This window comes from Porcisia hertigi, chromosome 23 (assembly GCF_017918235.1).
Source record: "Porcisia hertigi strain C119 chromosome 23, whole genome shotgun sequence".
Classification (NCBI taxonomy): Eukaryota; Euglenozoa; class Kinetoplastea; order Trypanosomatida; family Trypanosomatidae; genus Porcisia; species Porcisia hertigi.
In genome coordinates, this window is record NC_090582.1 from 755,001 (window position 1) to 775,118 (window position 20,118).

At 55.8% G+C, this 20,118-nt stretch overlaps 6 protein-coding genes across 6 annotated transcripts; all 6 read left to right on the forward strand.

Moving 5' to 3' along the window:
- Nucleotides 1-11,063: 11,063 nt before the first annotated feature.
- Nucleotides 11,064-12,530, forward strand: JKF63_04952 (uncharacterized protein; the record flags this gene model as incomplete). Its single annotated transcript, XM_067900923.1, has 1 exon — nt 11,064-12,530. One exon carries the CDS (start codon nt 11,064-11,066, stop codon nt 12,528-12,530), a length of 1,467 nt encoding a protein of 488 aa, XP_067757123.1.
- Nucleotides 12,531-13,298: 768 nt separating this feature from the next.
- Nucleotides 13,299-13,964, forward strand: JKF63_04953 (uncharacterized protein; the record flags this gene model as incomplete). Its single annotated transcript, XM_067900924.1, has 1 exon — nt 13,299-13,964. The coding sequence occupies one exon, from the start codon at nt 13,299-13,301 to the stop codon at nt 13,962-13,964; it is 666 nt and encodes a 221-aa protein (XP_067757124.1).
- A 413-nt stretch (nt 13,965-14,377) lies between these two features.
- On the forward strand, nt 14,378-15,535 carry JKF63_04954 (uncharacterized protein; the record flags this gene model as incomplete). The annotated part of the gene is made up of 1 exon (XM_067900925.1): nt 14,378-15,535. One exon carries the CDS (start codon nt 14,378-14,380, stop codon nt 15,533-15,535), a length of 1,158 nt encoding a protein of 385 aa, XP_067757125.1.
- A 561-nt stretch (nt 15,536-16,096) lies between these two features.
- JKF63_04955 (uncharacterized protein) lies at nt 16,097-16,561 on the forward strand (the record flags this gene model as incomplete). Its single annotated transcript, XM_067900926.1, has 1 exon — nt 16,097-16,561. The coding sequence occupies one exon, from the start codon at nt 16,097-16,099 to the stop codon at nt 16,559-16,561; it is 465 nt and encodes a 154-aa protein (XP_067757126.1).
- Nucleotides 16,562-17,145: 584 nt separating this feature from the next.
- On the forward strand, nt 17,146-17,490 carry JKF63_04956 (uncharacterized protein; the record flags this gene model as incomplete). The annotated part of the gene is made up of 1 exon (XM_067900927.1): nt 17,146-17,490. One exon carries the CDS (start codon nt 17,146-17,148, stop codon nt 17,488-17,490), a length of 345 nt encoding a protein of 114 aa, XP_067757127.1.
- A 727-nt stretch (nt 17,491-18,217) lies between these two features.
- On the forward strand, nt 18,218-19,693 carry JKF63_04957 (uncharacterized protein; the record flags this gene model as incomplete). Its single annotated transcript, XM_067900928.1, has 1 exon — nt 18,218-19,693. The coding sequence occupies one exon, from the start codon at nt 18,218-18,220 to the stop codon at nt 19,691-19,693; it is 1,476 nt and encodes a 491-aa protein (XP_067757128.1).
- Between the last annotated feature and the right edge of the window lie 425 nt (nt 19,694-20,118).

Genomic DNA, 20,118 nt, shown 5'->3' on the forward strand with positions numbered 1-20,118 from the left:
ACATTTTTGAATTCCAGTATTGGAAATCCACCCGCGGGTCACCCAGCGGCATCGCAGTATCACATTTTTGAATTCCAGTATTGGAAATCCACCCGCGGGTCACCCAGCGGCATCGCAGTATCACATTTTCGGAATCCAGTATTGGAAATCCACCCGCGGGTCACCCAGCGGCATTGCAGTATCACATTTTCGGATTCCAGTATTGGAAATCCACCCGCGGGTCACCCAGCGGCATCGCAGTATCACATTTTCGGATTCCAGTATTGGAAATCCATCCGCGGGTCACCCAGCGGCATTGCAGTATCACATTTTTGGATTCCAGTATTGGAAATCCATCCGCGGGTCACCCAGCGGCATCGCAGTATCACATTTTCGGATTCCAGTATTGGAAATCCACCCGCGGGTCACCCAGCGGCATTGCAGTATCACATTTTCGGATTCCAGTATTGGAAATCCACCCGCGGGTCACCCAGCGGCATCGCAGTATCACATTTTCGGAATCCAGTATTGGAAATCCACCCGCGGGTCACCCAGCGGCATTGCAGTATTACATTTTCGGAATCCAGTATTGGAAATCCATCCGCGGGTCACCCAGCGGCATCGCAGTATCACATTTTCGAAATCCAGTATCTGAAATCCACCCGCGGGTCACCCAGCGGCATTGCAGTATCACTTTTTCGGATTCCAGTATTGGAAATCCATCCGCGGGTCACCCAGCAGCATTGCAGTATCACATTCTTGAATTCCAGTATTTGAAATCCACCCGCGGGTCACCCAGCGGCATCGCAGTATTACATTCTTGGATTCCAGTATTCTAAATCCACCCGCGGGTCACCCAGCAGCATTGCAGTATCACATTTTTGGATTCCAGTATTGTAAATCCACCCGCGGGTTACCCAGCGGCATCGCAGTATCACATTTCCGGATTCCAGTATTGTAAATCCACCCGCGGGTCACCCAGCGGCATCGCAGTATCACATTTCCGGATTCCAGTATTGGAAATCCACCCGCGGGTCACCTTGCAGGTTTCCCTCGTTTCGCTGCGGCCTTCTGTCCATATCCCGTGCCGAATGAATTCGCGGGACTCCTAGAAACGGCGCGGCCGGATATAACCCCGTTTTGGGGAGTTCGGCCGGGGCACTGTTAGCTGATTTGCTTTGCTCCGCCCTTTTTTCTTACCCCTGCACTCCCTTCACCCACCCCCCGCCTCGAACACATTGTTCCACCACAGATTTGCACACACGCATGCCGGCATTTTCAGCGGTGGGGAGCAGGCCCTGTTTCCTCGGCGATCCGCCCCCCACAGAATATTGGCGCCCGTTTCCGTTTATTTTTCACGTCGGCACCCTGACGCCGCGGGGGGCGATACATAAGCCCCCCTCCATGCGCGGCGACGGAAGAGGTGGAAAGAAGCATGCGACCTGCAGAAGCTTAGAGCCAAATGGCTTGAACGATCCAAAAAGGGACTGGCCCAGAGTGGCGAAGAAGCGCCCCCTGCCCGCAGAAACGCGGCGGCGTGCCACTGCGGTTCCCCTTTGCGCTGGCGGGCTTCCGGGGTTGGGGGCGCCAACGTGCCGCGGGGGAAGGCGCGACACTCGTGTTCCTGAAAGTCAAAGCAGTCTGTCTGAACGCCCGCGGCCCTCTCTCCACCGAAGGATCGGGTGGTTGGTCTGCGGTCGTTTCGCCCGCCGCGCGGGAAAAACAATATCGGACTGGGGGGCTGCGGGTGGGTGCGCCGGGTGGCCCGCCGGGTATTTATGGCGCAACTTTTTTTGCGCGTTGTGGGGCTTCACCTGTTCTGGGATTTATCAGCGCGACGCCGCGGCGCAGAAGGGGCGCGTCGCTTTCCTGTTGGGAAGGCTGCGGGGTTGGACTCCTGTCGCCGCGGATTGTCCAACATTGCGGCGTTTTTCTGGCCGGGGCGGTGGTGCTGGTGGCGGGCCCTCTTGCCCTTACGGGCGGCGAATTGCACAACAATTTCTCGAACCACCGCCGCGAATGCCATGCGGGGGTCGCTATGAATGAGGAAAAAGAGGGGGCCCGCTAGCCCGAGTTGCTGCGGAGGGGTGCGTGCACAGGTTTTTCGGTTCGCTTTTGCTGGCCGGGGTCGCTGCGTCCGGTTGGCTCGGGTTCGCGGGTCTCCGAGGGCTTGGTGGGCAAGACGCCCCGGCCCCAAGCGAGCGTTCGCGGCGTCTTCTGGCTGCGTCGTCTGGGGATTTTGCCGCGCGGGTGGGGCCTAGCGGCTGCTCGGGCCGTGCCCCGTGCCAGCTGCGCCCCTGCTTCCCCAGACGCCCGCGCTGATTCGCGCCATTTGCTCTGGGCAGCTGTTCCTCCCATGCGGGTGGCGCGGGGAAAACACAAGGCCCCACCGCCACCACGATAATCGCGGGGTTCCTGCCCCGGCCGGGGTCTTGGGGATGCGCTGCGGTGCCCCGCGGGCGCCTGTGGCGTCACCGGCGGCGGCTCGCTTTGTTTATTTTCTCGGGGGTGCCTTTCTTGGCGCGGGGAGCCCTGGCTTGGAGGGCGGGTTTCGAGGGCGATTCCTTATTCCACCCCCCCGGCCCCCGCCTGCACGATTCCTAGCAGCGAAGTTTCCACACAAAATGGCCCGCGAGCGGGCCCACCTTTGCGGTAAAAAGCGGGCGCTGTTACGGACCAGCCTCGTCAGCATCATGGCGCCTGTGCTGCTTTGCGGCGCCCCTGCGCGAACCCAGGCACAGGCCCCCCCTGGGAAAGCAGCGCGCCCCTGGGCCAGGGCCGACTTGCGGCGGCGCCTGTGGGATGCCGGGCGCCGCGTTTTGCCTGGCTGGGGGGCGGAAGGGGCGGGTTTCCCTCGCCGCGCGGGGCCGCCGCTTGGCGGGATACATAAGGCCAGCGCAGGTTTCCTGAAAACGCGCATTCTCCACGCAAACGCGGCGCGCGTATTCAGGGCGGCCGCTTTGGAAACCCTCCGGCCGTCCCCCGGGCCCTTCTGCCTTTGGTGGCCGAAATGTGTTTCCATTGCGCGTGCGCTTTGCCTTCGGCGTTGCTAGGGTGTTTTTGCCCGCCCCTACCCCCCCCCCCCGCCTCTCCCCGCGCCCCCACCCGGCGCACCCCACCCGTTGCAGCCCGCGCGGATTGCGGCTTTTGTTTTTCCACCCCCGGAAACCCATGGAATCCCCCACACCTTCCAAACAATGACCCGAGCGCGTAAAACACACAGGCGCCCCTGCTAAAGGTAGCGCCCCCACTCCCACGGATAAAAAATCACCGGGGGGCGGGGGGCCCCATGCACCCGGCCGTTTCCGCCAGAAAGACTCCGGGGGGGCTGGAATCCTTTCGCACCCACCCTCGTCTCTGCTTTGCCCCCCCCCCTTTAAGCCCCCCTGCCCGCAGTACGAAAAACGGTGGTGCCCGGGGTTTCCCTAGGTGGTGCCTTTGTGTTGGCGTGCTTTGGGGTCTCTTCCGCTTCCTCCCTACACAAAATACGCGGCCCCGGCTTTTCCCCGGGACAGGCAGCTGTAGGCCACCAGCGCCGCCCTCTTGGCGCGCCGGCAAAATGGGGCTAGCTGGGCGGTTTGTGCGGGGATCCAGCCTCCGCGCCCCTTCTGCCCCGCGCTTGCGTTGCGCAGGGGCGTGCCACAAGTGGCGCCCCTGAGTCCCCCAGAGGCTTTTTAAGAACCTCGTTAAACAATCGGGCCGTCCTACTGAGAAGCAGTGCGTGCATATGTATATTTATATATCATCTGCATAGGTAGTGTGAGGAGCGGTAAATATATGTATATATGTTTATCCTCTAGTGTTACATCACGAAGATTACAAAATCATCATCATCGAATCGCCACCTACAAGACTGGAGCTTGCTCCCTCGAAGGCGCCAAGTATATTCATGATCACAAGACATTTTTTTTGTACATCTCTCGAGACAAAAAACACGACGTCGTCGTCGCAGGGCGGTATCCGCCACGCGCGATCATGCGTCCACACCTCCGTGTCATAGCTTCTCTGCTCTCAATACTCGCGGTACCGAACTCCTCGTCGGAGTGTGACGCCCTGCACCTCTCTCTCCCTCTCTGCATTTTATATGCCGGGAACGGACGAGGGGGGAGCTTGGCCACTGGAATAAATCAAAACAACACTTTACGTCCCTCTCCAAACGAGAGAACATGCATGGGCTGGCATGAGCGGCATGCTTCACTTCGGTGGGGCTCGAGGGGCATTTACGTCCCGAGGCGCTGAACCTTGAGGCCTGAAATTTCATGCTCAGGGACACAACATTTCACAACATGTGTGTGTCACTCGGTTACACAACCAAAGCAAAAAAGTGCAATGGACCCGGCAACCAGTCGTCCGCACGCGCACGTATATATATGTGGGTATGTATATCTATTCAACGGTATACATGCCCCGGCGTATATATATGTGCTCGTGCGCACGGCTCGTTGTCGGGTCATTGCCCTTTTCTCAATCTTTTTTAGAACACCTCCCCCCCGCGTTAGGAGGGGGGGGGGAGGGAAACAGGGCTGGTCAATCGCAGCCCCTCCACCTCTATTTCCCCGGCTTCTCGGTAGGGGAGAGGGGGGGGGCACCGAACCCTCGACATCAACACCGCGCTCACCACGCGCCATCGTCACACACACAGCACCTGGCAGTACCACAAGCAGGCACACCCTCTCACCCGACGTCCCACGCACATGTCTACCATCCGACATCTCTGCCCACATAAGGTACACGAAGCGAGTCACTGCGAACATGTTCAGGTAAAAAGTTGGATCCTTCCAATGGCGCCCGTATCGGCGCATACAACCCATTCGTTATATATACATATACGTGCGCATGGGGGTATGCGCGCATCCGGGGCTCTGCCTGCAGTTTCGCAACTCAACCTCCCTTTTCCCTATCCAGCGTCCCGTGGTGCACCGTATCACCTTCCACGCCTGGATGCGAGAGCCTGTTCCCGCGTAAACGATCCCGAACGCGTGCAATAGATTTAGAAGGCGCAGCACCCACACCATTCCCTTTGACATATCGCACCACCTTCCCTCGTGCGTGCAGGCGCATTCAGCAACACAACCGATCATCACCAGACCCGGCAACCAGCCACGCTACTCTCGCGTGGTTCGTTGCCGGGTCCTTTTCCTTTTTGGTTGAGACAGATGGCCGGCCAGGGCCTCCGCGGTCAAAGCGCCATGCCAGCCGCCTCTTTCCCCGTCAAGCCCGGTTGCATCGCAGTATCACATTTTCGGAATCCAGTATTGGAGATCCACCCGCGGGTCACCCAGCGGCATTGCAGTATCACATTTTTGGATTCCAGTATTGGAAATCCACCCGCGGGTCACCCAGCGGCATTGCAGTATCACATTTCCGGATTCCAGTATTGGAAATCCATCCGCGGGTCACCCAGCGGCATTGCAGTATTACATTTTCGGATTCCAGTATTGGAAATCCATCCGCGGGTCACCCAGCGGCATCGCAGTATCACATTTTCGGATTCCAGTATTGGAAATCCACCCGCGGGTCACCCAGCAGCATTGCAGTATCACATTCTTGGATTCCAGTATTGGAAATCCACCCGCGGGTCACCCAGCAGCATCGCAGTATTACATTTTTGAATTCCAGTATTGGAAATCCATCCGCGGGTCACCCAGCGGCATCGCAGTATTACATTTTCGGATTCCAGTATTGGAAATCCACCCGCGGGTCACCCAGCGGCATCGCAGTATCACATTTTCGGAATCCAGTATTGGAAATCCACCCGCGGGTCACCCAGCGGCATTGCAGTATTACATTTTCGGATTCCAGTATTGGAAATCCATCCGCGGGTCACCCAGCGGCATTGCAGTATCACATTTTCGGAATCCAGTATTGGAAATCCATCCGCGGGTCACCCAGCGGCATTGCAGTATTACATTTTCGGATTCCAGTATTGGAAATCCATCCGCGGGTCACCCAGCGGCATTGCAGTATCACATTTTCGGAATCCAGTATTGGAAATCCATCCGCGGGTCACCCAGCGGCATTGCAGTATCACATTTTCGGAATCCAGTATTGGAAATCCACCCGCGGGTCACCCAGCGGCATTGCAGTATTACATTTTCGGATTCCAGTATTGGAAATCCATCCGCGGGTCACCCAGCGGCATTGCAGTATTACATTTTCGGAATCCAGTATTGGAAATCCACCCGCGGGTCACCCAGCGGCATTGCAGTATTACTTTTTCGGATTCCAGTATTGGAAATCCATCCGCGGGTCACCCAGCAGCATTGCAGTATCACATTCTTGAATTCCAGTATTTGAAATCCACCCGCGGGTCACCCAGCGGCATCGCAGTATTACATTCTTGGATTCCAGTATTCTAAATCCACCCGCGGGTCACCCAGCAGCATTGCAGTATCACATTTTTGGATTCCAGTATTGTAAATCCACCCGCGGGTTACCCAGCGGCATCGCAGTATCACATTTCCGGATTCCAGTATTGTAAATCCACCCGCGGGTCACCCAGCGGCATCGCAGTATCACATTTCCGGATTCCAGTATTGGAAATCCACCCGCGGGTCACCTTGCAGGTTTCCCTCGTTTCGCTGCGGCCTTCTGTCCATATCCCGTGCCGAATGAATTCGCGGGACTCCTAGAAACGGCGCGGCCGGATATAACCCCGTTTTGGGGAGTTCGGCCGGGGCACTGTTAGCTGATTTGCTTTGCTCCGCCCTTTTTTCTTACCCCTGCACTCCCTTCACCCACCCCCCGCCTCGAACACATTGTTCCACCACAGATTTGCACACACACGCATGCCGGCATTTTCAGCGGTGGGGGAGCAGGCCCTGTTTCCTCGGCGATCCGCCCCCCACAGAATATTGGCGCCCGTTTCCGTTTATTTTTCACGTCGGCACCCTGACGCCGCGGGGGGCGATACATAAGCCCCCCTCCATGCGCGGCGACGGAAGAGGTGGAAAGAAGCATGCGACCTGCAGAAGCTTAGAGCCAAATGGCTTGAACGATCCAAAAAGGGACTGGCCCAGAGTGGCGAAGAAGCGCCCCCTGCCCGCAGAAACGCGGCGGCGTGCCACTGCGGTTCCCCTTTGCGCTGGCGGGCTTCCGGGGGTGGGGGCGCCAACGTGCCGCGGGGGAAGGCGCGACACTCGTGTTCCTGAAAGTCAAAGCAGTCTGTCTGAACGCCCGCGGCCCTCTCTCCACCGAAGGATCGGGTGGTTGGTCTGCGGTCGTTTCGCCCGCCGCGCGGGAAAAACAATATCGGACTGGGGGGCTGCGGGTGGGTGCGCCGGGTGGCCCGCCGGGTATTTATGGCGCAACTTTTTTTGCGCGTTGTGGGGCTTCACCTGTTCTGGGATTTATCAGCGCGACGCCGCGGCGCAGAAGGGGCGCGTCGCTTTCCTGTTGGGAAGGCTGCGGGGTTGGACTCCTGTCGCCGCGGATTGTCCAACATTGCGGCGTTTTTCTGGCCGGGGCGGTGGTGCTGGTGGCGGGCCCTCTTGCCCTTACGGGCGGCGAATTGCACAACAATTTCTCGAACCACCGCCGCGAATGCCATGCGGGGGTCGCTATGAATGAGGAAAAAGAGGGGGCCCGCTAGCCCGAGTTGCTGCGGAGGGGTGCGTGCACAGGTTTTTCGGTTCGCTTTTGCTGGCCGGGGTCGCTGCGTCCGGTTGGCTCGGGTTCGCGGGTCTCCGAGGGCTTGGTGGGCAAGACGCCCCGGCCCCAAGCGAGCGTTCGCGGCGTCTTCTGGCTGCGTCGTCTGGGGATTTTGCCGCGCGGGTGGGGCCTAGCGGCTGCTCGGGCCGTGCCCCGTGCCAGCTGCGCCCCTGCTTCCCCAGACGCCCGCGCTGATTCGCGCCATTTGCTCTGGGCAGCTGTTCCTCCCATGCGGGTGGCGCGGGGAAAAACACAAGGCCCCACCGCCACCACGATAATCGCGGGGGGTTCCTGCCCCGGCCGGGGGTCTTGGGGATGCGCTGCGGTGCCCCGCGGGCGCCTGTGGCGTCACCGGCGGCGGCTCGCTTTGTTTATTTTCTCGGGGGTGCCTTTCTTGGCGCGGGGAGCCCTGGCTTGGAGGGCGGGTTTCGAGGGCGATTCCTTATTCCACCCCCCCCCCCCCGGCCCCCGCCTGCACGATTCCTAGCAGCGAAGTTTCCACACAAAATGGCCCGCGAGCGGGCCCACCTTTGCGGTAAAAAGCGGGCGCTGTTACGGACCAGCCTCGTCAGCATCATGGCGCCTGTGCTGCTTTGCGGCGCCCCTGCGCGAACCCAGGCACAGGCCCCCCCTGGGAAAGCAGCGCGCCCCTGGGCCAGGGCCGATTTGCGGCGGCGCCTGTGGGATGCCGGGCGCCGCGTTTTGCCTGGCTGGGGGGGCGGAAGGGGCGGGTTTCCCTCGCCGCGCGGGGCCGCCGCTTGGCGGGATACATAAGGCCAGCGCAGGTTTCCTGAAAACGCGCATTCTCCACGCAAACGCGGCGCGCGTATTCAGGGCGGCCGCTTTGGAAACCCTCCGGCCGTCCCCCGGGCCCTTCTGCCTTTGGTGGCCGAAATGTGTTTCCATTGCGCGTGCGCTTTGCCTTCGGCGTTGCTAGGGTGTTTTTGCCCGCCCCTACCCCCCGCCTCTCCCGCGCCCCCACCCGGCGCACCCCACCTGTTGCAGCCCGCGCGGATTGCGGCTTTTGTTTTTCCACCCCGGAAACCCATGGAATCCCCACACCTTCCAAACAATGACCCGAGCGCGTAAAACACACAGGCGCCCCTGCTAAAGGTAGCGCCCCCACTCCCACGGATAAAAAATCACCGGGGGCGGGGGGCCCCATGCACCCGGCCGTTTCCGCCAGAAAGACTCCGGGGGGGCTGGAATCCTTTCGCACCCACCCTCGTCTCTGCTTTGCCCCCCTTAAGCCCCCTGCCCGCAGTACGAAAAACGGTGGTGCCCGGGGTTTCCCTAGGTGGTGCCTTTGTGTTGGCGTGCTTTGGGGTCTCTTCCGCTTCCTCCCTACACAAAATACGCGGCCCCGGCTTTTCCCGGGACAGGCAGCTGTAGGCCACCAGCGCCGCCCTCTTGGCGCGCCGGCAAAATGGGGCTAGCTGGGCGGTTTGTGCGGGGATCCAGCCTCCGCGCCCCTTCTGCCCCGCGCTTGCGTTGCGCAGGGGCGTGCCACAAGTGGCGCCCCTGAGTCCCCCAGAGGCTTTTTAAGAACCTCGTTAAACAATCGGGCCGTCCTACTGAGAAGCAGTGCGTGCATATGTATATTTATATATCATCTGCATAGGTAGTGTGAGGAGCGGTAAATATATGTATATATGTTTATCCTCTAGTGTTACATCACGAAGATTACAAAATCATCATCATCGAATCGCCACCTACAAGACTGGAGCTTGCTCCCTCGAAGGCGCCAAGTATATTCATGATCACAAGACATTTTTTTTGTACATCTCTCGAGACAAAAAACACGACGTCGTCGTCGCAGGGCGGTATCCGCCACGCGCGATCATGCGTCCACACCTCCGTGTCATAGCTTCTCTGCTCTCAATACTCGCGGTACCGAACTCCTCGTCGGAGTGTGACGCCCTGCACCTCTCTCTCTCTCTGCATTTTGCATGCCGGGAACGGACGAGGGGAGCTTGGCCACTGGAATAAATCAAAACAACACTTTACGTCCCTCTCCAAACGAGAGAACATGCATGGGCTGGCATGAGCGGCATGCTTCACTTCGGTGGGGCTCGAGGGGCATTTACGTCCCGAGGCGCTGAACCTTGAGGCCTGAAATTTCATGCTCAGGGACACAACATTTCACAACATGTGTGTGTCACTCGGTTACACAACCAAAGCAAAAAAGTGCAATGGACCCGGCAACCAGTCGTCCGCACGCGCACGTATATATATGTGGGTATGTATATCTATTCAACGGTATACATACCCCGGCGTATATATATGTGCTCGTGCGCACGGCTCGTTGTCGGGTCATTGCCCTTTTCTCAATCTTTTTTAGAACACCTCCCCCCCGCGTTAGGAGGGGGGGGAGGGAAACAGGGCTGGTCAATCGCAGCCCCTCCACCTCTATTTCCCCGGCTTCTCGGTAGGGGAGAGGGGGGGGCACCGAACCCTCGACATCAACACCGCGCTCACCACGCGCCATCGTCACACACACAGCACCTGGCAGTACCACAAGCAGGCACACCCTCTCACCCGACGTCCCACGCACATGTCTACCATCCGACATCTCTGCCCACATAAGGTACACGAAGCGAGTCACTGCGAACATGTTCAGGTAAAAAGTTGGATCCTTCCAATGGCGCCCGTATCGGCGCATACAACCCATTCGTTATATATACATATACGTGCGCATGGGGGTATGCGCGCATCCGGGGCTCTGCCTGCAGTTTCGCAACTCAACCTCCCTTTTCCCTATCCAGCGTCCCGTGGTGCACCGTATCACCTTCCACGCCTGGATGCGAGAGCCTGTTCCCGCGTAAACGATCCCGAACGCGTGCAATAGATTTAGAAGGCGCAGCACCCACACCATTCCCTTTGACATATCGCACCACCTTTCCTCGTGCGTGCAGGCGCATTCAGCAACACAACCGATCATCACCAGACCCGGCAACCAGCCACGCTACTCCCGCGTGGTTCGTTGCCGGGTCCTTTTCCTTTTTGGTTGAGACAGATGGCCGGCCAGGGCCTCCGCGGTCAAAGCGCCATGTCGGCCGCCCTACCTCCGATACACCCAGAGCCATCAAGACGAAAGCCACGTGGGAAAGCAAAGTCATGTCATTACCCGGAGGCCCTTTTTCTCTGAGGAGCAAACACCGAAGCTTGCGATGACTGAGCATAGAACAGTGTGTCTGTAATGGTGCGGGATAGCTGGGACAGCGACGAAAATTGTTCACAAGGGTACAGGGTGCACAAAAGAATATGGGATCTTTTTTTTTCGTGTTAGGTCGTGCAGATTCGAAGACTGGCGAAGCCTTCTTCAAAAGGTATTTCTCATTTAGCCTCGAATGTTCACTGTATCTCTTCCGTTTCTTTTTTTCCACTTCCTTTACCTGGTGAAACCATTGGCGCCTTGTCCGTAGTAGGGTATCATGTCACACGAACAACGCATTGACGAGGCGAGCAAGGCCGTGTTGGCGATTCGCAAGACGATCGGTAGGGAGTTCTATCCGGAATATCACATTGCCCCTTATGCAAGCTCCATGAATGCGCCATGCGGCATGATTTACTTCAAAGGCCTTTATCATGTCTTTTACCAGCATTATCCTTTCGCTCCAGAGTGGGGCCCAATGCACTGGGGTCACTGCACCAGTGAGAATATGATTCACTGGCGGCACCACCCGATAGCGCTGGCGCCTGGGGACGATTGGGACCGTGATGGCTGCTTCTCTGGTAGCTCAGTCGTCCATGACGATCGGCTTTATGTATTTTACACTGGCCACCACTGGCTCACTGATATTGATGATGATAGTCAGATATACCAGGTGCAATGCCTGGCTGTCAGTGAAAACGGTTTTAATTTTGAGAAGCGGGGCATTGTAGTAAAACCCCCAGCTGGCTTCTCGCATTTCTGTGGCCCTTACGTCTGGTTTCAGGATGAATGCTGGTGGATGGTGTGTGGCGCTCGCGACTCAAAGGATCAGGGACAGCTGCTCCTCTACAGGACCGACGACCTGGAGGATTGGGATGACAGCACATACATGATTCTGTCCAAATCAGAGGATCGCAATGTGTACATGTGGGAGTACCCCGGCTTTTTCCCGCTCCGGCACCACCAGCTGCTCATGTTCTCTTTACAGGGCATGTACTCTCAACACATATGCCGCAAGCGGTACCAAACAGGCCTGTTAATGGGTGTATGGAGGCCAAACAAGATCTTTAGCATCACCTCTAGCTTTAAGCAACTAGATATAGGCCACGACTTTTACGGCGCGCAGTCTTTCTTAACGCTGGACGGACGGCGTGTTTTTATAGGCTGGTTGGACATGTGGGACACAAATATGCCCACAAAGCGGCACCAGTGGGTTGGCATGCTGTCTCTGCCCCGTGTTCTTTTTGTCGACGAGGTGAGCGGCAGAATCCGTACACCACCAATCAAGGAGCTGGAATGCATTCGCAGCAATCACCAGTACCTATGCAAAAAAATTCTGCTCGACAATTCACAGATACAATTGCTACCAGACTGCACTTCACACGAAGTACGCGTGCTGTTTGATGTCGAAAAGAGCACCGGGGAAAAATATGGTCTGTGGCTCGGTAGAGGGCTGGAAATCTACGTCGATGCGCAGAGCAAACGGCTTGTGGTGAATCGCCATTACCCCGACTACAACATCAGCGGATACCGCAGCTACGAGCTGCCGGAGCAGGCGTCTCTGCTAGTGCATGCGTACTTTGACAAGTGCAGCGTAGAAGTATTCGTCAACGAAGGCGAGGCCGTGCTGAGTACCCGCATTTATCCTGCTTCCGAAGATCGGGTACTTATGCTTTTCGCGACAAACGGCACTGCCCACGTCATGCGAAGCGACATTTGGATGCTGAATCAATCGATTGCGCAGTAGCGCCTCTTCGAAGAAATTTGACTTCAAATGAATATGGTAAAGGGAGTAAATATCTAAATGCAAACCAACAGCTCTTAAACGACTCAAGCCCAAATATATTATCGTCTGCGTTTATTAGATAAATACACATATATATATTCCAACGAAGGATAGGGGATACCGAATGAACGGAACAAAGCTACTTCCTGAGTTGTATCGGGGTTGTACATTAGTTTTTTTTTCTATTTCGATCTGCGCTCCTTGTGAAGTTTACATCAGTGCTCGAACTTTTCTTCTAATGTTACCTTTTCACAAAAGTAACTTTTATTTGATATTACAACTGTGAAACAAAAGCAGTATCAAAAGACCGATGATAATCGTTCCCGCACACCGCTGTGATATATAAATGTATATCTATGTTTTTTCTTCTCTACTTTTTTTTTCATGTTGTTTTATTGCGAGTCGGTTTTGTTTGAGACGTGTTTATTATTATTTTGCGTCTCTGCACAATGCTGTTTCCCACGAAGACTGTTTTCAGACTTTGCAGATCAGATTCAGAAACAAAAATAGTAAGAAAAGCAGCTGTCACTTCCAGCTCATTCTTAAAATGCATTGCCTAGCAGGTGGTGTTTTTCGCTGCAGCTTCTTTGACGAACTAGATGCAGCAAATTTGGCCTCCCAGCACCCCGGCTGTTGGTTAGTAGTAACTAAACAAAATCTTTTCATGTCACGCTCAGTACGCCTCCTCTCTCTCGCCTCGCTCCACACTTGTGTTTCGAAGCTGTAGGAATGCCCATCGATGGTTCCCTGGTGGCTTATCGGCAGGTCATAGTTGCGGAGGAGGGCATCTCGCCGTCTGCCAGACTGGCACTGCACAAAATGCTGAGGTTGCTTCCTTGCAATGATGGGAGAGTGAGCTACCAGGTGGAGCAGGGCATGTACCATTTCTTGGTTGAAAACGAAATTGTTTACGTCTGCATAACCTCGGGCCCCTACGAAAACCGCATCGTCTTTGGCTTTCTAATTCAGATCAAGGATGCATTCAAGACAGACTTCGTTACGAGAGCAGGCAACTCTTCGTTTCACGCTGATCTGACTCCGAAAAATTGCCAGGCCTTCTCTCCCACGCTAGCTTCCTCTCGCAATGTGTTCAACTCTAACCCTCACGCGGATAGGATTGGTCAAATTAAGGACCAGCTGAACACGACGCGCGAGGTCATACTCCAGAACCTGGATAGCATAATTGACCGCGGCGACCACATTGACACTCTGTGCGACCGTACTGACCTCCTGCGCGACGAGGCGCAGGGATTTCATTCCAACACGCATTCTCTCAAACGTGCCGTGCTGTTTCGCAACATCAAGATCATCGTGGGTGTTGTCATCAGTCTCGCTATACTCGTTATCATCACTGCGTTTTCTATCTGCGGTATTTATCTCAAGAAGTGCTGGTAGGAAGATTGTTTTGTGGAGATGTTTTTTTCTTCTTTCACGCGATATATGTAGTACATTTTTTTTCACCCGCTTCCCCATTTATGATACCTTGCTTCGTGCTCCGCCTTCTTTCCTTTCGTCTATCTCTTGTATGTACTGTAACGGTCACATCTGCTCTCCACTGTTCCGTAGAGCTTGCTAGGGAAACGGAATGAACAAAAAAAAACGCTGCGATCTGCCGACACTGGCAAATCATAATCCTGTGCTGCATATCTGCATAACTGTATTTCTTTAATTTTTCCCATCGCTTTAAATTCCACTTTTTTTTTGTGTCCCCCCTATTCAAAACACTCGAATGATTCCTCATTTTCATAGCACACCATTTCACCTTTTTTTTATTCACTCCCCTCGGTGCTATCCGTGCACAAATTATCATGCCTCCCGCAGCGACATTGTCGATTGATGCTCGAAAATGGGCTGAGACGATTGAAGCAGCAGGCGCTGATTGTCTCTGCACTGCCGCCTCCGCGATGAATGTCATTCACGTCCTATCGACTGCAACGGTGCGTGCGCCACAGAAGCAACTCTGTGTCGCGGTGAGTAATTATTTTCCTGCAATGCTTGAGAGTGTTCACGGCGTTTCAATCTTGACAGCGCTAGTGTGCTATGGCACCACTGCAACGGTGGAGCAAGTCGCCAACAGACTCACCGCAGCAGACCAGGACGTGTGGTCTTTCACAGCTCTCCCAAAGAAGGAGATGTCCAAGTGTCTGTCGCACCTACTGGAGCGACTTGCCTACCGCGAGGATTGCACTGGCGAGTCCTACACGGCACTTTTCCGCCGTCTCAAGGCTTTGAAGAAGCAGACGCTGATGTCCTCCTCTTTTGTACTCCCTGCCACTGCTCGCCTGGCTCTAGTGGACAACGCTTTCGCTGAGGAGCTGTTATCTTCGAGCGAGGCGCACAAGGGACTGGCCAAATCCTGCCAGGATTCTTCCTCCGTTGCTGCGGCAGAGAAGTTCTGCCGCATTTTGTTTGAGGGATCGACGAAAAACGCGTTCTGCGACTTTGTTTGGAAGGCGCTCTCGGCTAGCATGAAGGCGAACGCCAAGGCACATCCACGTGAGTCCATTCTCACAGTTCTTGCCGCGCATGCGCCGGCCCCGCTGGTAAATAAAATAGTCGACGCGATGGCACAATGGCCGACAGTGCACGACTTATGTGCTCGTGACTCCTACGCGCACATCGTTGCGCACCTTTTGGAGCGTTGCGACGATGAGAAGGCTGGCAACAAACTAGTCGCCGCTGTCATTACACAGGAGGCTGACGTGACGGACCGGATGGCGGCGCGCAAGGCAGCCCCGCACCACCTACTGGCGGCACTCACCGCAAAACCCAGCTACGTGCATACTGTGGAAAAGTGTCTTGGCTGTTCGCAGTCGAAGCGCCTGGCAGCGGCAAAGGCTCGCTTCGCACATATCACACAGCCGAAGGTGGCCGCAACGCAGCAGGCAATCCTGGAGAGGCTAAAGAGCTTGCAGAGCACCAGTACTTCCTCCTCTGGTGCCGGAACGAAGCGCACACGAGAGTGACTGCTGTGTGTATATTGAAAGAGGGAAGCCGTGACGGAATCAGTGCGGTTAATCGCCCAAGGTTTTTTTTTTTTTTTGGTGAGGGAAGCTTTTATAAGAGACACGACAGTTCCTCTCATGGGGTGCCGCTCCATGTGCCGCGCCTACATATATATATATATACATATATATATAGATATTATAACGATTAAGCAACGGACCCAAGTACAACGAAAAGCACACGGAACAGTAAACCTAAACGCTGTAAAAAAAAAAGATTGTCAACGCCAGAACGCGCCGTTCCGCTGCGGCTGGATTTGTGCCTCTGCGCACCTTTCCTTCTCGCGTGTTCTCCTATGGACCTGTTTGTCACGTTTTTCTTTTTTCCTCCTCCTTTCTTGTCCTCCTCTTTTCTCCTCCTCCCTCTCCTCCTCCTCCTTCTCCTTCTCCTCCTTCTTGCCGCCGCCGCCGCCCCCTTTTTTTTTCTCGCCGTCCTCAGTTGTGGTTGTGTGTGTCACCTTTTTCACCTCTTACAAGTACTTGGCGTTGCTGTAGATTCTTTCCTTTCCTTGGCCTCGCATCATGAAGCGCCGCCTGCAGCCGGTGTGTCCGGCAGCTATGATGCCAGGTTGCGGTGCGGCTCTGCAGTACAGCCGTCGCTGGAATCTTCTGGAACACCGCACCAAAGGGTCTTCGTACATGAAGCACTTGGACCTCTATGCCCGCCGAGATCCGCAGCTTGCCCCGTATCTTCTGCGGGAGGTCGACATTGAGTACAAGCGCCAGTGCCGTAAGGTCTCCTTCTTAGTATGGGTCGTCGTTTTCACGGTGGCCTTTGCGTGGCAAACGCGGATGCAGGGCGAGGCGCTGCACTACATGCGCCTGTATGCCTCTTACGTCCGAGCTGAGCAGGATGTGAAGGATGAGGACAACATCAAGCGACGCAAGGCGTTCGTTGGTGTCATGAAGGTGGTGAAGGAAGCCTTTGATCGCGACCAGCGCTGGACCGCTGTTGATGAGGCAAAGGCACTGAAGGAGCTGCGCTGAACAAAAAACAAAACAAAACAAAAACATATCAGGTGTGTGTGTGTGTGTGTGTGTCCACATATCACTCGTAGGCGGGTGGGATGGGGAGGGGTTGGGGGTTCTTCCCCATTCACACTTTTTACCGAATTATGAAATCCCCTCACTTGAAACTAACACACACACCCACCCACCCACCCACACACACACCCACACACACACACACAGAGAGAGAAGCAAGACACACTTATGTGTGCACTTGCTGCTTGTCGTACTCTCCACGTAGGGACAGGGAGCCTCTTTCACTTCTTCCCCTGTTTCTTCTCCATACCCTAACGATTTTCATGCTGATCTCTATTGTTTACTCCCTCCTTCCTCCCTCCCCCTTTTCATGTAAGTTTTGCTGTAATTCGTGGACAGAGAGAGAGAGAGAGAGAGAGAGGGGGGCGGGGCTCATTATAGTAACAACGAGTTTGTTGTCTTGTTAACTGGCACGATTCGCCCCCGCCTTCCCTGTTTTCTTTTTTCGCGAGGCCCATCATTACAACCTTTCAGGCGTGCGTGCCTCTGTTTCTCTATACATCTATTTTTCTGTATATGTCGCGCACATGATGCTGTACGTTATTTGCATATCGCTGCTCACGTTCCTCTCCACTTTTATGGTGGCAGACACAGTGTCCAACACATGGCCATTGTTGAGCCGCGGACGTGTCGCCCTCACCTCCTGCAGCGTCTGGGTTGCGGCTTTCGTGCTGACAATGTTGGGCGCAGACAATTGGTTGATGACACTCGGCTTGCTGCACGCAGTTACCTTCTGTTTCTGTGGGTTTCTCTTGCGCGGCGGCGATAACGCCGCACGATCGTTCCTCACTCACGACTTTGTGCGATTCCCTGTGGTGACTTTTCTGCCTGCCTTGCTGATGTTGTACATGCTTGGCGGTTGGTTGCAGTGAATGACGATATTTTTGCCTCATTCGCAAAAAGGCGTAGTCCAAGAACAGACGTCTCCCTGTTGGCATGCCCCTCCTCCACCCCCCCCTCCACCCCCCCCCCCCCTTTTTATTTGTCCGTGCGCGGCTTGTGTGTGCATTGTGGCACAGTGTGCGCCCATGGGGGGAGGGAGGGAGGGGGGGGATGAGGAGGGGAGAGAGAGGTGGTGGTGGTGGTGGGAGGGTGGCTCGACTGAAAGAGTCCTCCCACGTATGGGTAGTCTCAGGCCGTCTGATGTGAGGCTCTTTCTCGGCCACTTTGGCACACAAAACGCACACTTTAAAGAGTAACGCAAATTGAAAGTCACCACAGGACAACTCGTGACATCCACAGCACTGGACATGCGGGGGGGGCCCTTCTCTTGGCCTCACCATCTCTTTCGTTAGCTGTGATTGTGTGTGTGTGTGTGTGTGTGTGCGGTAAACTTGCATGCGCTGATGTTCTTCTGCATCTCCTGACGTTTTCTGGGATGTGCATGGGAGCAGCGAGACCCCGTCCCGCCTCCTTCGGCTGTACCTCTCTTCAGTCACTACTACTTTTCGTTCTCTCACCCCCCCCTTTCCCCCTCTCCCCCACCCCACCACCACCATACATACACACACACCCATACCAAACCTTGGATAACAACACATACAGTTTTGGATTACTCCCTCTGTGACACGCACACACGCCGCCAAGTTGTCGGGCATTATGGATCGCAGCGTTGCGGAGGCCATCCGGCAGCAGTCTGAAGACCTGCGGGATGAGCTCAAAGAGTTGGAGCAGTGGGAGGATGCCATGCAGGCGAGGGAGTTGGCAACGGCTAAACGCAAAGTACCGCCGCCAACTGTTGCAGCGGCAGTAGAGCCACCCATTCGAGGAACAGTGCCATCGCTGAGGGAGGCGGTGCGACAGCAGCAGCAGCAGCAGCAGGCGCGGGCAGGCAACACCAATGGCTATGTCGCGGCAGACCCGATCCAGCAAGCCAAGAACAAGGGCAACGAACTTTTCCAGAGCGGTCTTTTCTCAGAGGCGGTTGCAGCCTACACCGTTGGCATCGACTTTGACTCAGCCAGCGCCACTACACATGTCCTGTACGCGAACCGGGCCATGTGCTACCTCAAGCTTGGCCAGTGGATCGCTGCGGAGAAAGACGCCACAACGTGCGTGCACATGAACACCGGATATGCCAAGGCGTACTACCGGCGCGCCATAGCACGCAAGCATCTTGGTAAGCTGCGCGAAGCACGCACCGATCTTGAGGCGGTGCTCGCTCTCGCTCCCAAGGACTCCAGCGCCCAGCAGGAGATGGAAAGCGTGACGAAGATGATACAGGCTGAACGGGTCGCTGCGAGCACCGCGGTAACGCAGACCACCACTGCCTCCACTGCTAGGAAAAAGCGCATCGTTATACAGGAGGTCGAAAGCGAAGGGGATGAGGCAGATGCTGAAGCACCGGCAGCGTCAGTCTCCAAGGTGTCAGCGGAAGAGGAGGTACTGCACCAGGCCTACATCAAAGAGAACATGCGCCAGCTGGCAGAGGCGCGCGAGTTGCACGCGGCGCAGGCACGACAGAAGGCCGAGCACGCAGCCGCTGTGCAGGCTCAGAGGCAGCGCCGTCACGAGCGTGTGAAGGTCATAGAAGAGGAAGAGGAGAGGGTGCAGTGCCCGAGGAAGAAGACACCTTCGCCTGTCCGTACCACCACTCCTGCAGTAGTGCAGACCCCGTCGCTGCCGACATCCTCTCCTCAGGGCTCCTCGATGCCCTCGCCTTGTTCCACCACGACACGTGCACGAGCACGCCTCTCCATCACGAAAGAGAGCCTCACTGCGCCCAAATCATTTAGCGAATTTGAGCGGCGCTTTCGGGAGGTCGGCCAGCAACCCGAGCTGCGTGACTACTACATTCAGCAGCTCAACCCCGCCACAATGGGGAGTCTCTTTGGCAGCAATATGACCCCGGAGATGCTCCTCGGCATCCTGCAGGCGGTCAAGACTTTCAGCACCGCGACTGCCTTGCAATACGTCAAAGGCCTGTGCCAGGTGAGTCGTGTGGAGGACTTGACGCTCTTTTTCAATGCACAGGAAAAATCGGTTGTCCAGGACGTGTTGGACCTCCTCCGCTCGTCTCGTGCTGCTTCAGCCAAGGAAATCCAAAAAATTGAACAAAAATTGAAACCTATGTAGGTGTAGCAGCAGCGAGGAAGGAGGAGGGGGGGGGGAAGTGAGGGGGCGGGGGTGGTGGTGGTGGTGGTGAGTAGGGAGCGGGCAGAGGTCTATATCTATATAGATATATGTTGGCCTCTACGTGATGCTACCAACGCGTTTTTATGGGTTGAAGCGTTGCACGTCATTCGGGAGGCGACGACAGACAGTACATACGTACACACACACATATTTATATATGTGCATATATATGCACATACATGTGTGTGAATACATAGAGTCAGCTGGTGCATGTATGTATGCATCTGCATCTGCGTGTGCGTGTGTGTGTACCCCCCCCCCCCCCCTCCCCTCCCCCGCCTACTCTCTTTCACCGTTGTGGTTCACTCCTCAATATTTGTTTTTTTCCATACACACTCCACTCAAGGACGTTGGCAAAAGACTCA